Raw genomic sequence first — 13,688 nt, 5'->3', positions numbered from 1 at the left:
CGACATGAACTTTTTTACCGTTACAAGTCCAATCAATCATGCACAATATCATAACAAGAGAACTCTAGATTTTGAACTTTTATTTTTATAAAACTTGATCGATAATTTCAAGAAGAAAAAAAAAAAAAATTTGGTGATTCAAAACGAATAATTTTGTTCCATTTTATGAAATTTGGGAATAGGCCTTAACAAAATATACCTATTATATGATATTGAAGGATATTTTAAATGTATATATTAAAACAAAATTGATTGAAATCAGAAGGTTATCCAAAAGAATTTCAAGCAATATTTGGGTTGAAAAAGTATTTAATAGTTAATATCCTTTTCAAGTTTATTGTGTGTTAACATGGCTTACAAGACTTTTCTCAATCTTTTACATACCAGAATATAGAACTGAATTTTGAAAAAAAAAAACAAAGAACTAAAGTAGGCGTGACATTCATGTACCTATTAGAATTTGGCTTGGGATATCGGATTTTTGATTTTCAGTATCATATTGGGTTTTGATCAGGATATATCTGATTCTAAAATCACTTAAGAACACATGTCCTCATCTCTCATAGCAGGAATAACAAACTTTTGGTATGCGGATTTTGTCTTACTGAAAGAACGCATTCATCCAATTGAAAAGATGTACAATGCTTTTCTTTATAAAGGGACGTTAGAAGGGAAATATGTAGCGAGAGAGTAGCATGGGAAAAGGTCACGAAACCGAAGTAGAATGGTGCATGGTCTAGGCCTCAGAAACCTTGTGCTATGGAACATGACTTGTATGAATAAGCCACTTTGGCTCCTCATGTTTACATATGAGTCAGTTTCGGTTTCTTGGATTCAAGACAATGTTATCAAAGATGAAATATTTTGTCTCTTAAACCCCGTCAAAACCATACCTGGATCTTTAAACAAATCCTTGCAGAGAGACAAACTGCCATACAATGGCTTCAAATTGATCCGGGAAATGGATACAATGTCAGCTTCTGGAATGATCCTTGGACTTGGACCAGGTTTGGAAAACTGACATCCTTATCCTTCATAGGACAAAATGGGCCTCGCCAAACTGGCATCCCACTGTCTTCGTCAGTTGCGGACGTTTGGAGAGATGGAGTGTGGATAATGCAATCAGCAAGATCTCCTGAGATGGAGGAACTTCTCATTTACCTAGCCACAATCACCCTAAACGATTCTCCTAGCACACCGCACTGGATTGTGAATGGCCGTGCCCATAGATCCTTTGTTAGCTCTATCATTTACCACTCTCGTATGAAACTATTAGTGACGGGCCTAACTTACATCCAAAAGCTAGTTCAAGAATGGAAGATTGTCCATACACATATATATTGCCCAAAGACCATCATCCCACACGATGTAGGACTCTAATAGCCCTTCTCGAGATGTGGGTGGGAAACGGTCTAACGGAAACAGCCCAAGCCCAACATCTCGGACATACCACAGCAATATCAGTCACTTGTATACAGGCTACATAGGTAGGAAACTATTTATGTGGGAAATCATATGTTGGGTGTAGAACCTAAAATCTACACAAAGTATTTGATAGTGATCGGGGTTTGATCTAGTGAAGACAAATGATGTAGGCAACGATATCTTTAGAACACAACGATGTTAAATAGTTTCCAGTAGGTGAAAATGGACTTTATTGATGAATAATATCAAATACAATGGATTGAACTAGATCGAGTGATACAAACGAGATCGGTAAAGAAAGAATCTAAAAGTGGGAAGATAACAAGATCGGTGTAAGTGTATAGCTCTCTCTAGGGTTTTCAATGTGTCCTCTTCTGTTTCCACTCCTCTTCCTTTATAGTAAGCTGACTTCGAGACCTCTGTGGTAGCTCCGCGATCTCAGCTTCTTGTTGCACGATCTCTGCGACCTCGACGACTCCTTCTCGAGCTCATATCTTTGCTACGGGCTTCGGCCCTTTAAGGCCCATGCCTTTGATCGCGGCTCATTATGGTATTGGTCAAAATTGGGTCCAACACTGGATTTTCACCATGGGCTCTGATACCATGTTAGTAATGGACCTAACTCACACTCAAAAACTAGCTCAAGAATGGAAGTTTGCCCATACACATATATATTGCCCAAGAACCATCATCCCACACGATGATGTGGGACTCTAATAGAAACCAGCTTGTTTAGTGCCATGGTACTCTCTCATCTAGATTAAGAAAGGTATTCCTAAACATAAAACCCTTGCCTCGTTAATGCTTCTTAACAGATGCCCGACGGTTGCTATATTGCCACTTTTGCTACCCTTTCATATTTTATTTAATGCAAGAATAGTTAAAAAAAAAAGATATATCATATGTGTATTTGATCGCAAAAATACAACGTGATAAATATGGGAAAATGATTTCAAAAACACGAGACTTCTTTATTTATTCTATTAATATTGTCATACAACGAAACACAAAATAAGAAGATACGATAAAATATTCAAGAAGCCCACTGGAAACAATTAGGTTGACCTCCATCACGTCTATCTCTATATGGTGCTGGTTCATAGATGCTCAAGATACATTCGCTGCAAACTCCAACTTTGCTTCTCGGATTATCATCTCTATCAGCTCTAAAAATATCAAATGTTGCTGTGTTACCAAGCCAAGCAAAATTACAAGTGTATACTGTTGTTTTGCGAAGATTTACACGAAATCTAAAATCAAAACTATCTCCGGGTCCGAGTGAAATCACTCCCTTATCTTCCTCTTTGTTTGTACAATGCACAATCAATGTTGCACGTGTTACAAGTTTATTTATAATCACAACATGTTTTGAAGAGAAAGGCAAAAGCAAATTGCATCGTCACAAGAATGAATAGAATTGGGAATAGCATGAAAAGAAAACTGTGATTCTTTGAGAAAGCCATGGTCTTTTTTCTTTCTTGTGATATGTGATGGGGAGTAAAGTACATGACACGATTTTATTATAGAGAAATTTGCGTGGATACAACCAGAAACTCATGTAATTTACTATATACCCTTGTTTCTTTTAAATATTTTTATGACTATAATACCCTTATCTCTATCTCTCTCTCTTCTTCCTTTTATGTGTTCTAATCTCTTTATCTCTCGTACAAATTCTTCAAATCATCTTCTAAATCAACACAAATCTTTATTTTTTTATTCTGATTCTTTTGATACTCATAATGCTAATCTTATTATCTCACCCCAATTCCAATGTTTCCAATTTCGAATCACAATCATCTTTTAGATAATATATACGTTAGTAGGTATTTTATTACTTACCTGCTATTATTAAGATTTTAATGAATGCTTAATCGATACATGAAATGTTAGCTGTTACAAATAGATTTTGCGCTATTTAATAAATAACTAATTAATTGTTAATAGTTTCATTAACTGATATATGATTTGTTAGTCGATACATTTGTTTGATACATAGATTGTTAGATGATACTGAAATTATTAACTGATATGTTAGTTGGTATGTAGATTGTTACCTGCTATGTAAATATTTAGCTGATAGATCTAGAGTTACTTGTTTTCGACAAATTATGAGGGCATTTTTGTCCGTACAGTGTCAAAAAATTACTCCTATTTAGGTTATCCATAATTATGGGTATTCAGCTAATTTAAACCTTAATTGAGGATATTTCACACATTGTCTCTTTATTATAAGGCGTTTAGGCGTTTTATTATGAGAGAAATGACATTAAGGATTATTTTGGTATACCATTGTAGGATCGTGGATAATTAATTTCATTTGTAACGTATTTACAAAATAAATATGTATAACAGAAATATCTCAACTATTAAATACTTGTCTTGTTAAGAAAATCCTTACTTTACCGTTTTTTAGTAATTACATAGTAGTTGACTATTGAGGATGGCATGATTTGTTATATAATTAATTATTTTGAAATTTTTGATAGATTTAAACCCCAAGTTCATTGAAGTTTTTAAAAAATATCAAAAAGCATACTAAAATTTCTACTATATATCTTATAAATATATTACATAATTTTTATTTTCTATTAATAAATTAAAGCAATAGGTTAATAACGGGCGTTTTGATGATCCAGACGTAAAACTCCACATCTTTAAATGGCTTCACGATTCTGCAATAGGCAGTCCCTCAGGCAGGGATTCGACGCTACAATGAATCAAATCACTGTTTTTTTCTGGCCAAAGATGAGCTTAGAAACTCAGAACCACGTCCACAACTGCTCAACATGTCAGCACAACAAATATGATTTAGCCGCAAAACCAGGCTTGCTACAACCTCTTCCGGTACCTGCAGGTGTTTGGGAATCGGTTAGTCTTGACTTTATAGAAGGATTACCTCCATCTTCTGGAAAGCATTGCATCTTGGTGGTCATTGATCGCCTCAGCAAGAACACTCACTTCCTGGCGTTACCACATCCTTACACTGCCATCGACGTAGCCACGCTTTACTTGGATCAGGTTCTTCGTCTTCACGGTATGCCCAAAGACATCACAAGTGATAGGGATCCAGTGTTTTAAGTGACGTCTGGCGCGATCTGTTCCATGTTTATGGCGTCGACCTCAACTTCTCTACCGCCTACCATCCACAAACTGACGGACAAACAGAGGTCACAAATAAAACTATTGAAACCTATCTCCGATGCATGATATCTGATTCGCCACACACTTGGAGTACATGGCTTCCTTTAGCTGAATGGTGGTATAATACCACTTACCACTCTGCAATACATAGCACACCGTACGAAATAATATACGGTCAGCCTCCTCCGGTGCACATTCCATACCTACCTGGCAAAAGCTCATCTACCTCAGTCGACCGAACTCTCCAAAAACGTGAAGCAGTCATCGACCTCATGAAGTTTCATCTACTCCGTGCTCAGAATCGTATGAAACAATATGCCGACGCACACCGTTCTGACCGAGAATTCAAGATAGGAGATTATGTTTATTTAAAACTGCAAGCTTACCGCCAACATTCTCTCAAAGGTCCCAACATCCCACATAAACTATCACCATGTTTTACGGTCCTTTCCCAGTCTTCGATCGAGTGGGATCTCATGCTTACAAATTGGAGTTACCTCCAAATGCTGCTATGCACGACGTCTTTCATGTCAGTCAGCTCAAGATCTGTCCTAATCCGCCAACTACACTCCCTACACTTCCGCAATATCTCAATGATGTTGGTACGTGCAAGGTACCTGAGTCTATCTTGGAGACAAAGATGGTTAATCGCCACAACAGGGCTGTTACAAAGGTCTTAGTCCAATGAGAAGGGTTCACTCCAGCACAAGCTACTTGGGAGTTCTATCAAGATTTCATTGCCAAGTATCCAAACTTCCATCCTTGAGGCCAAGAATGTTCTGAAGGAGGAAGTATTGTGACAGGATAAGTCACATAGTTAAATCTCCTCTGGGTTTGCTATATATATGTAGCCTTAGGGAAATGTTTTGATACACAATCAATAAACTACTTTCTAGCTATTACTTATCTCTCAAGCAACTAAGTTCTTATAAAGAGCGTTGCATTCGAATTCAGTCTTTCGAGTTGATCCTTCTAAACGTCCTGATCATCTCCTACGTCTGTGTTTACCCGTTCTTCGAATCCACAGTAGGATTTCTACTTTGGGATCTATCTATCCAGGTTTCCTATCTCACTTCCACTCCCTATTATTGGACCGCGGCCTGCCCCTTGCCTTTGACCAATCAGTGAGAAGAAATAGGAGGGAAGATAAGACTGTGACAAATCTCCAGAAGGAAGAAAATGACTTCTAATTTTGTTTGATAATTTCATAATCCTATACAAAGAACAAAGCAATATAAATACATAACTGTATGAGGTAATGGCATAAATGGTAATTAAACGAAAGAGAAATGCTTTGGGCTTGATCTTCTTCTTCAGTTTACAGGCCCATCTCGGAATCCAATATGAGATTGTATCAGTCGCCCTGCTTGGTTTCCGCGGTGGTCACCCGCGTAGCGCGTTGTCTCCTATCGATCAACCGCTGACTGCCTCTACCCACGTCAGCGACTCGCAGTGGTCTCGAGCCAAGCTCCCTGGTGCAATTCTGCAGCCTCCGGTCTGGTGGTCCGCGTCGGCCACCCGCGGTGAACGGAGGTCTTCCATTTATTTTCTAAACATGATGTTTCTGACTACAATTTACATGGTAGCAAACTCTAATAACTTCGAACCCTGATTACGATCTGTCAGCGACAGTCATACAAACTAATATGATAAGTCTGGTAAAACCGCATAGATTTTGATTCAGAAAGTAAATGGATATGTCCCTCTGGATGAAAATAAGCTGTGTGTCTTTGTGATTCTCAAAAGCTTAACAAAATTAGAATCAAAGTGATTTATTATTTTCCTACGGATAAAAGGAATAACGCTTTTACGGTTCAATCAAACAAAGCTTATAGCTGAAGACACTAAGAACTTGTTTTCACATAATGCCAAGACAAAACTTGTTCGTCCTTTATTGTACATGTAAAAGACTGAAATTATGCCCATAATGTTTTCTTTTGCCAATTATATTAACTTTACATCATATATGATCCTTGTTTCTTTTGGCGCATGGCATAACCTGTCAAAATCTCTTACAAAATTGATTCTATTTCTAATCGATTGATAGTTGAAATGAGTAATTCAAATTTTCAGATGTAACTAATTTGATTTGAAATGTATTCCCAGTTTATTCTGTATCTTTATCACCTATAATATTATTATACGATATCCCAAGCAAGCTCACTAGTTTTTTTGTCATACAATTTTATATTAATAAAACTGAATGAAATACAAGATGAAATGTACATTAGCCGGGTTGAAGAATCAAAATTCGCTAAGACATAGTGGCAAGCTCACACACAAGAGAATACACATACAAACAAAGAACTATCAGGGACAAAGGTCTCACATCGAATGTTGGAAAGGATTCTTAGTAGTAGATAAGACAGATGGACCATTCTACTTATCACCAATTAGTTTTAGGTCGGAAGTTCATCTGTCTTAACATGGTATCAGAGCCCAATCCACGCAGTCTAACCCAATCCATTATCGATCTAGCCCAAAGTCGGCACATCGATCCTTGCCCAAACATTCCATAATTGATGCTCAAAGAGTCATCATCTCGAGGGGGCGTATTAGGGACAAAGGTCTCATATCGAATGTTAGAAAAGATCCTTAGTAGTACATAAGATAGATGGATCACTCCAGTTATCACCATTTGGTTTTAGATTGGAAACCCATCTACCTTAACGAGAACAACTTGTAAGAAAACACTAAACGAAAGCTAACTAATCTCATTCCCCTATAAACTGATGGAATTCTCGCACTGAACCAAAATCAGGCAAGAGAGCAAGCAATGCAGTGGACATCTTGACAATAAGTACTGAAATTCATTTGAACCTTTTGTCAGACAAAGCCAGAACTATGCCAGATTAGCAGAATAACTTTGAGACACGAAGGCAAAACAAATGAATTAAACATCCCAGAATAAAATTCCCTACTCAACCGCGCCTTCAACGGGAATATTTATAGATATTATTAACATATTATGTAAATTATTTATAATTATATCATTATAGTTTAATTAATCAGTAATCGAACCATATATATATATATATATATATATATATATATATATATATATATATATATATGCTTTCTAAAAATATCATTAACGGTATCACTAAAACCAAATAAGTTATTTCAGTTCAGTTCGGTTTTGATTTATTCGGTGTTACATGATTGACCGCGCCGAAACCTTAACCTATTTGGATTGTTTCTACAAGTAAAAGCCACCGGAAAATTAAAAGATCAGAAAACAAATCGAGAAATACTTTCAAAGACAAAGGCCGTGAGAAAGAATCATTTGCAGCTGGGAGTTGGAAGAGACATGCACTTGTAGTTACGTGTTGTGATCCAAACTACCTAGCTATGGTATTAAGGCTTACACACCAAACACTGCAGTTAAAAATAACAATTTTTTATATATATATCTATATATTTTTGTTGCTAGCACCGGTTATGCTTTGCATGTTATCATTCAAACCCTAAGTTTGTCTCACCTGCTTCTCCTGAAACCGATTCACGCCTGGAATACTTGAATACTGGTTTTCCCCGCATGCTATATATGTTTGTTTGGACTTCGGAGAAAACCAACATTTTCAATAGTGCACAATTCAAAAAAGAAAAACATTGAAACTACGTACTACATACAATAAATTTATTACGTATTAAAATTTATACACGGATAATTTTATTAAATTAATTGATTCAAATAACAGGTAATCATGCATGGGACCCTACTATAGAGTATATAGATTTAGATATTTGTTAGAATTCAATTCTTGTTTTTTTGGTAAACGCATTAAAATTGCATTACTAATTTTCGAGTTTGTAACATACGATACAAAAAGATACTCTTTCTGGATACGAATGTAAAATGTTCTATATTTTTATTTTGTATACAAATGTATGATGTTTTGAGATATAATTAATGTATTTATTTTGAAAATTTAAACATAAATTAAAACGTAAAATTATGAGTGGTAAAACTTTATTGATATAATAAAAAAATAACAATTAAAATAGTCTATTTATTGCTTTTTAATATGTGTGTAAAACTTTAAATATCTTATATTTAAATTCAGAGGGAGTACTAAAATTCAATTATTGCGTATGATTGTTGTGGCATCTGATAGATTAGACACGCAAATGTCTTTATTAAAAGAATGGAATAATCTTTCTTTTTTTCTTTAAGCATGAATGATATTGAATGTCAAATTGGTATATTTTTATCATCAGTATATATACTAAACCATATATGTATATTCAAATCATAAAGTAGGAACCAGTGGGCCTGTTATCTACTGGCTTCCAGTATCAAATTTTCGTAATGTATAGTTCTAACTTCTAATCGAACGATTAAAAAGTTCAATCTATGAACACACATTTATACATTGATATGTATGAACATATACACATTATATCATAATTAAAATTAGGATTTATAAAGAATTAAACATGTTTCGATTTAAACCAGTTATAATAATTTATATAAATAATTGCAGTATTTTCTTAAATTGATGTAAAATATTTGCATTACCGCTTTCTAAACTATAAATTACAAATTACAAATATCTAAAATAAATGATGCAAAATATTCTAGTGAATTTGTCTTCCGTATTTCTGCATTATAGTTGCAAGTAGAACTCTAGGTAGCCCTTTCTCAAAAAAAAAAATAGAACTTTAGGTAAATTGTAATCTACTCTACAAGAATGAATAGAAAGCATCAACGTGGAATCATAAAAAAATAAATAAAGAGCAACTAAGAGTGATATATTAACTAACCCAGTCCAGTAAAAATATGACTGGTATAAAGTATAAACATGTAAATAAAAGGACTGGACTGGAACATAGACAAACATGGAGTAATGGCACAAAACCCCTAAAAGTTATATTTTGCAGCCTCTAAACAACGACATAAAATTGATTAATAGTTCTTCGGATAGGCGGTAGAGAAAGAAATATAGAATCATTTCCAGTAATCTAATTTGTAAAATTCGTTGATCGAGAAATATTTTCTGTCTATCGTTTATATTAGTGTTTTTTTGCGAACCGGTTAATTTTCTTTATAGTATAATTTTGTTTTGAAATATCTTTATTACAAAATGTTATTATAAGTTTTTGATATGTATGTTTTGGTGACAGGGTAACATATATAGCGTTTAAACAAAGTAAACTAGAGATTTTGATTCGTATGTCCGTGCGGATATTTTTCATTTTATAAATGTATTTGATGTTATTATAAATTATTTAAATATATATTTTCTACATTGATGTTATATATTGTTTAACTCTTTAATATTATTGTTTATATTTCTTATTCGGCATTATTAATATATAGTGATTTGCTTAATACATTTTACTTTGTTATTAATTTTAATTACTTATGAATATATTTTCAAATTAGATATTATAAAATAACAATACATTTTTGATACGTATGTTTTGGTGACAGGATAACACGTATAGCGTTTAACAAAATAAATATTACTCTTTGTATAATTTACTATCATGGCAATCAGCATGTATTTTGTTGCTAACAAGTAACAACATACATACAGTACAAATTCAATTTTTTCAATTTGAAAACCTACAGATTTATAAGGAATATTTCAAATTAATATGGAAACAAAACTTTAATCGACAAATGCATATGTAGATCTGAAGAATTTTTGAAATCCATGTTTCTAAAAAAGTATCTAAAACTAGAAATGTTATTTTGGGTTCATATTTTACATTAATTAATTTATAATTTAATTTCTTTTATTTTCCAAAAAAGCAATAACAATTAACATAATAAATAATAAAATACGATTAGAAATAAAATAAATTTATATATAGTTAATCTTTAAGTTTTCTTATTTTGTCATCGATATAACCAAACCTCTAATAAAAGTATTATAAAGTATTATGAAAACACCATTCAGTGATCTAATTGAATCCATATTTATTGAAATTTTAAAAATATAATATAATATTAATAATAATATTTATTCCTAAAAACACTTATTTTGAAGTAGTGAAGGATAATAAATATTTTATTATATTAATAGAACTATATATTTTATTATTTATTATTTTATCAAATTATTTTTATTTTGAAATTTTCCAATTGTTTATATAAATATTGATTAAATTATAGGTGATTAAATATATAGTTTACACATATTGTCTATATATAAAAATTAGTAAGCAAATACATATATATATATATATACACATAAAGATATATACATATATATATTGTATTATATTATTGTTATTTCATCAGCATAGAAATTTGGGTTTGGAGCGAAGTTATACACATACAAATTTGAAACAAACTAAAAGTTTCATCTTTAATAAGTGACTAACAAAAATGGAACCAACTGCAAAAATATGTATATTTTATATATTCAAGAACAAGGACAGGAACAAAAGGTTATTCAACATAAAAACAACCCATATCTGCTAAATTCAGCAATAAACCCCCCCCCCCCCCCCCCCCCCCCCAAATATTAAATTAAAATACTAAAGAAGAAAGAGAAAATACATTAAGATTATTGTCCATGCTTTGAAGTCTTCAAGCTGAATTTAGCATATGTTCCCGTCCGTCTTGACAACTACAACTCTCTCTCTCTCTCTCTCACACACTCTTTAATCACCTAAAAGAGTAAAAAACAAATTCAGCTTAGTTAGTTATATATCTTTTTTTCTAACATAGAGCCTATTAATATATGATAGGAAAAAAATGTATATTGGGTAATCCTATTTTTCTAAGTCCTAATCATTCTTTCTTTTGTAGTTGGTCCCCTCCAACACCATTGTTGCCTCTGCCTACCTTTGAAGAGTCATCATTTTTCTACTATCTCTACTTTTTTCCAAGTAATAATTCAATCTTTGATCATGACGTACGAATTTTATATTTCTTCTTTATAATTATTATTTTAACCAATATTAATGAGTATCTTGATGCTAATAAAGAACCTTTTAATATACGTTCATCTACTATACCTGAAACTGTTGCCCCCAAACGTTGGTGTCCAGAAGTCGGCGGTTGTTTCATTAGCCACCGGAAAAGTGCTCGATATGGGAACGAGACACAGACCGTGTGCTCTTAGTTCTTGATTCTCGTTTCCATCTTGACTCTTACCAGATTTCTGCATGAATCCATACTAAATTAATACTTAATTACCCATGATGGCGTGAAACTCCAAAGTTAGACACAAATCACACACTAGATCGAGTAGTAATTAAACCTGATGTTGTTGTTGGACGGAAGCACCTTGTTTCATGTATGGAGTGCTTAGAACCTGTATTTAAAAAAATATTATTATGATCAATATTTGATCATATATCTTTTTAACAAATTATTTGATCATTTCTAGGGTTTCTTGACTTAGAAAAAGATTTCATGAGAGAAATCACTAGAAACGTACAGTGACTTGATCATGAAGAAACTTGATGTACTCTATGGATTCTTGGAGAACAGATGCAGTATCTGTCTATAAATTAGCCCAAAGAACAGAAAAATTTAATAAAGAGGCTCAATACATAAACCTAACCAAGAGAAAACTTTTGTTCATATATCTTACTAATCCAAATAAATAAATAAACACATAAATCATTCACCTTTCCGAAAGGTGAAACTAACTGTTGTAATGAAGTAATCTGGTCCCTTAGATTCTCTTTTCTCACCTGTTACATTTACAATCCATTTTATTCACCAAGAAATGAAAATAAAATGTTAAATAAACAAATCTTGATTTATGATTATGTACCTTAAAAGTTGGCAATGGTGAAGGCGTGCTAATTCTCTGTTTCTTCGACGCGGAATCATTATCCTTTGCTCTCTTTAAAGACTCGCTCTGGCCTTTAGTCTTCTGATTCTTCAACACAAAAGAAAAATTAATAAATTAGCAACAAACTTATATATCACCAAAACAAAACTTATATATTAGCAAATTTTGACATAAATGTGATTAATTACCTTAGTTTTGTCCTCAAGACGAGTAGGTATTATCTGCGAATAGGTTACAAAACTGTTATGCGGCGTGTTGTTTAAGTTAGTGGTTGATGAAGAACTCCAAAAGGGTCGAGAGTTTGTGCTGTTAGAGAAGTTGTTAATTATTCCATAAGCAGCTTGATGATGAGGACTTGTCTTACTACTAGCCCAAGAGAGCTGAGAATCGTTGATTGAACAGCTAGTGGTAGAAAGGAACCTGTACTGACTCGGTTCCGGATCGTAAAAGGTTTGTAACAAGCTTGAGGAAGGAGGAGAAGGTGACGAAGATGAAGAACAAGCTGGATTAAGAAGATAAGGTGAACTAGTTGTAGATAAGAATCCTTGGCCATGATAGTGATCTTGTGAGCTTATGAAGCTTGAGTTTAAGTCTTCTTGTCTGAAACATAAAGCAATAAACAAAAGTGGTCTTGTGATTATTATTGAATGTTATCAATTTCCTCGAAAACTAGAAGAACTGAAAGAAATTAAAGTTAATGTTTGTCCTTAAGAAATTTACAAAACGGTTTGGTTCCAGTCTGAAGAAGAGTTTGAGGAAAACCCTAGACCCATCATTTGCAACGTCGAGTCAATACTCACGGTGCTTCCTCCACTGTCAGAATCAGCCTCTCGCTGTCCGAAACATGGCGACAAGAAATGATCCGAAGGGGACATAACGCTCCTTGGCGAGTTCCACCACGCGCCGCCTCCGCTGCCGCAAATTGCTGCCGTCGCTTGAAACTCCTCAGCTATAAAAACAGAATCAGGAAATTTTAATTTATGCTTACTCCAAAGTTGTTATTAGACAAAGGTCAAGAGTTTTACATGTGTGTGTGCTATGTGTGATATGAAGAGTATTAATGTGAATTTTTGATATATGTTCTATGAGGGTGTGTATGTTTATATAGGGAAGTACGGACAAGTGTGTGGAAATTACCGGAATTTAGTTGACAATTGGCACAGTTTAGACTAAAAAATTATATATCAACATAACACTCCTAAATGAATTTTCTTTTGTTAAGAAGTAATCTTGATTTTTTTTTTATTAATTCCTTTTTGTATACTTTTTGAAAGAAAAATGTTGTAATAATAACGGTTCCTAATCCCTGATTTTTGTATTATTCTAAAAACAACTGTCTGGATGAGATTTGTTTCA

At 33.4% G+C, this 13,688-nt stretch overlaps 1 protein-coding gene across 1 annotated transcript; it reads right to left on the bottom strand.

The window, feature by feature from the left end:
* Window positions 1-3,432: 3,432 nt before the first annotated feature.
* Window positions 3,433-13,418, bottom strand: LOC106420440 (transcription factor bHLH112; the record flags this gene model as incomplete). Its single annotated transcript, XM_048740310.1, has 9 exons — window positions 3,433-11,195; window positions 11,545-11,690; window positions 11,790-11,843; window positions 11,970-12,035; window positions 12,163-12,228; window positions 12,312-12,419; window positions 12,521-12,932; window positions 13,053-13,281; window positions 13,358-13,418. Coding segments are annotated over 9 exons (1,146 nt in total), but the record flags the coding sequence as incomplete, so codon positions are not given.
* Window positions 13,419-13,688: the final 270 nt, after the last annotated feature.

The sequence above is a fragment of the Brassica napus genome, chromosome A9 (genome assembly GCF_020379485.1).
Source record: "Brassica napus cultivar Da-Ae chromosome A9, Da-Ae, whole genome shotgun sequence".
In the NCBI taxonomy this organism is placed as follows: Eukaryota; Viridiplantae; Streptophyta; class Magnoliopsida; order Brassicales; family Brassicaceae; genus Brassica; species Brassica napus.
Note: the sequence above shows the minus strand (reverse complement) of the source record. Positions and strands in the feature narration are given on the sequence as shown.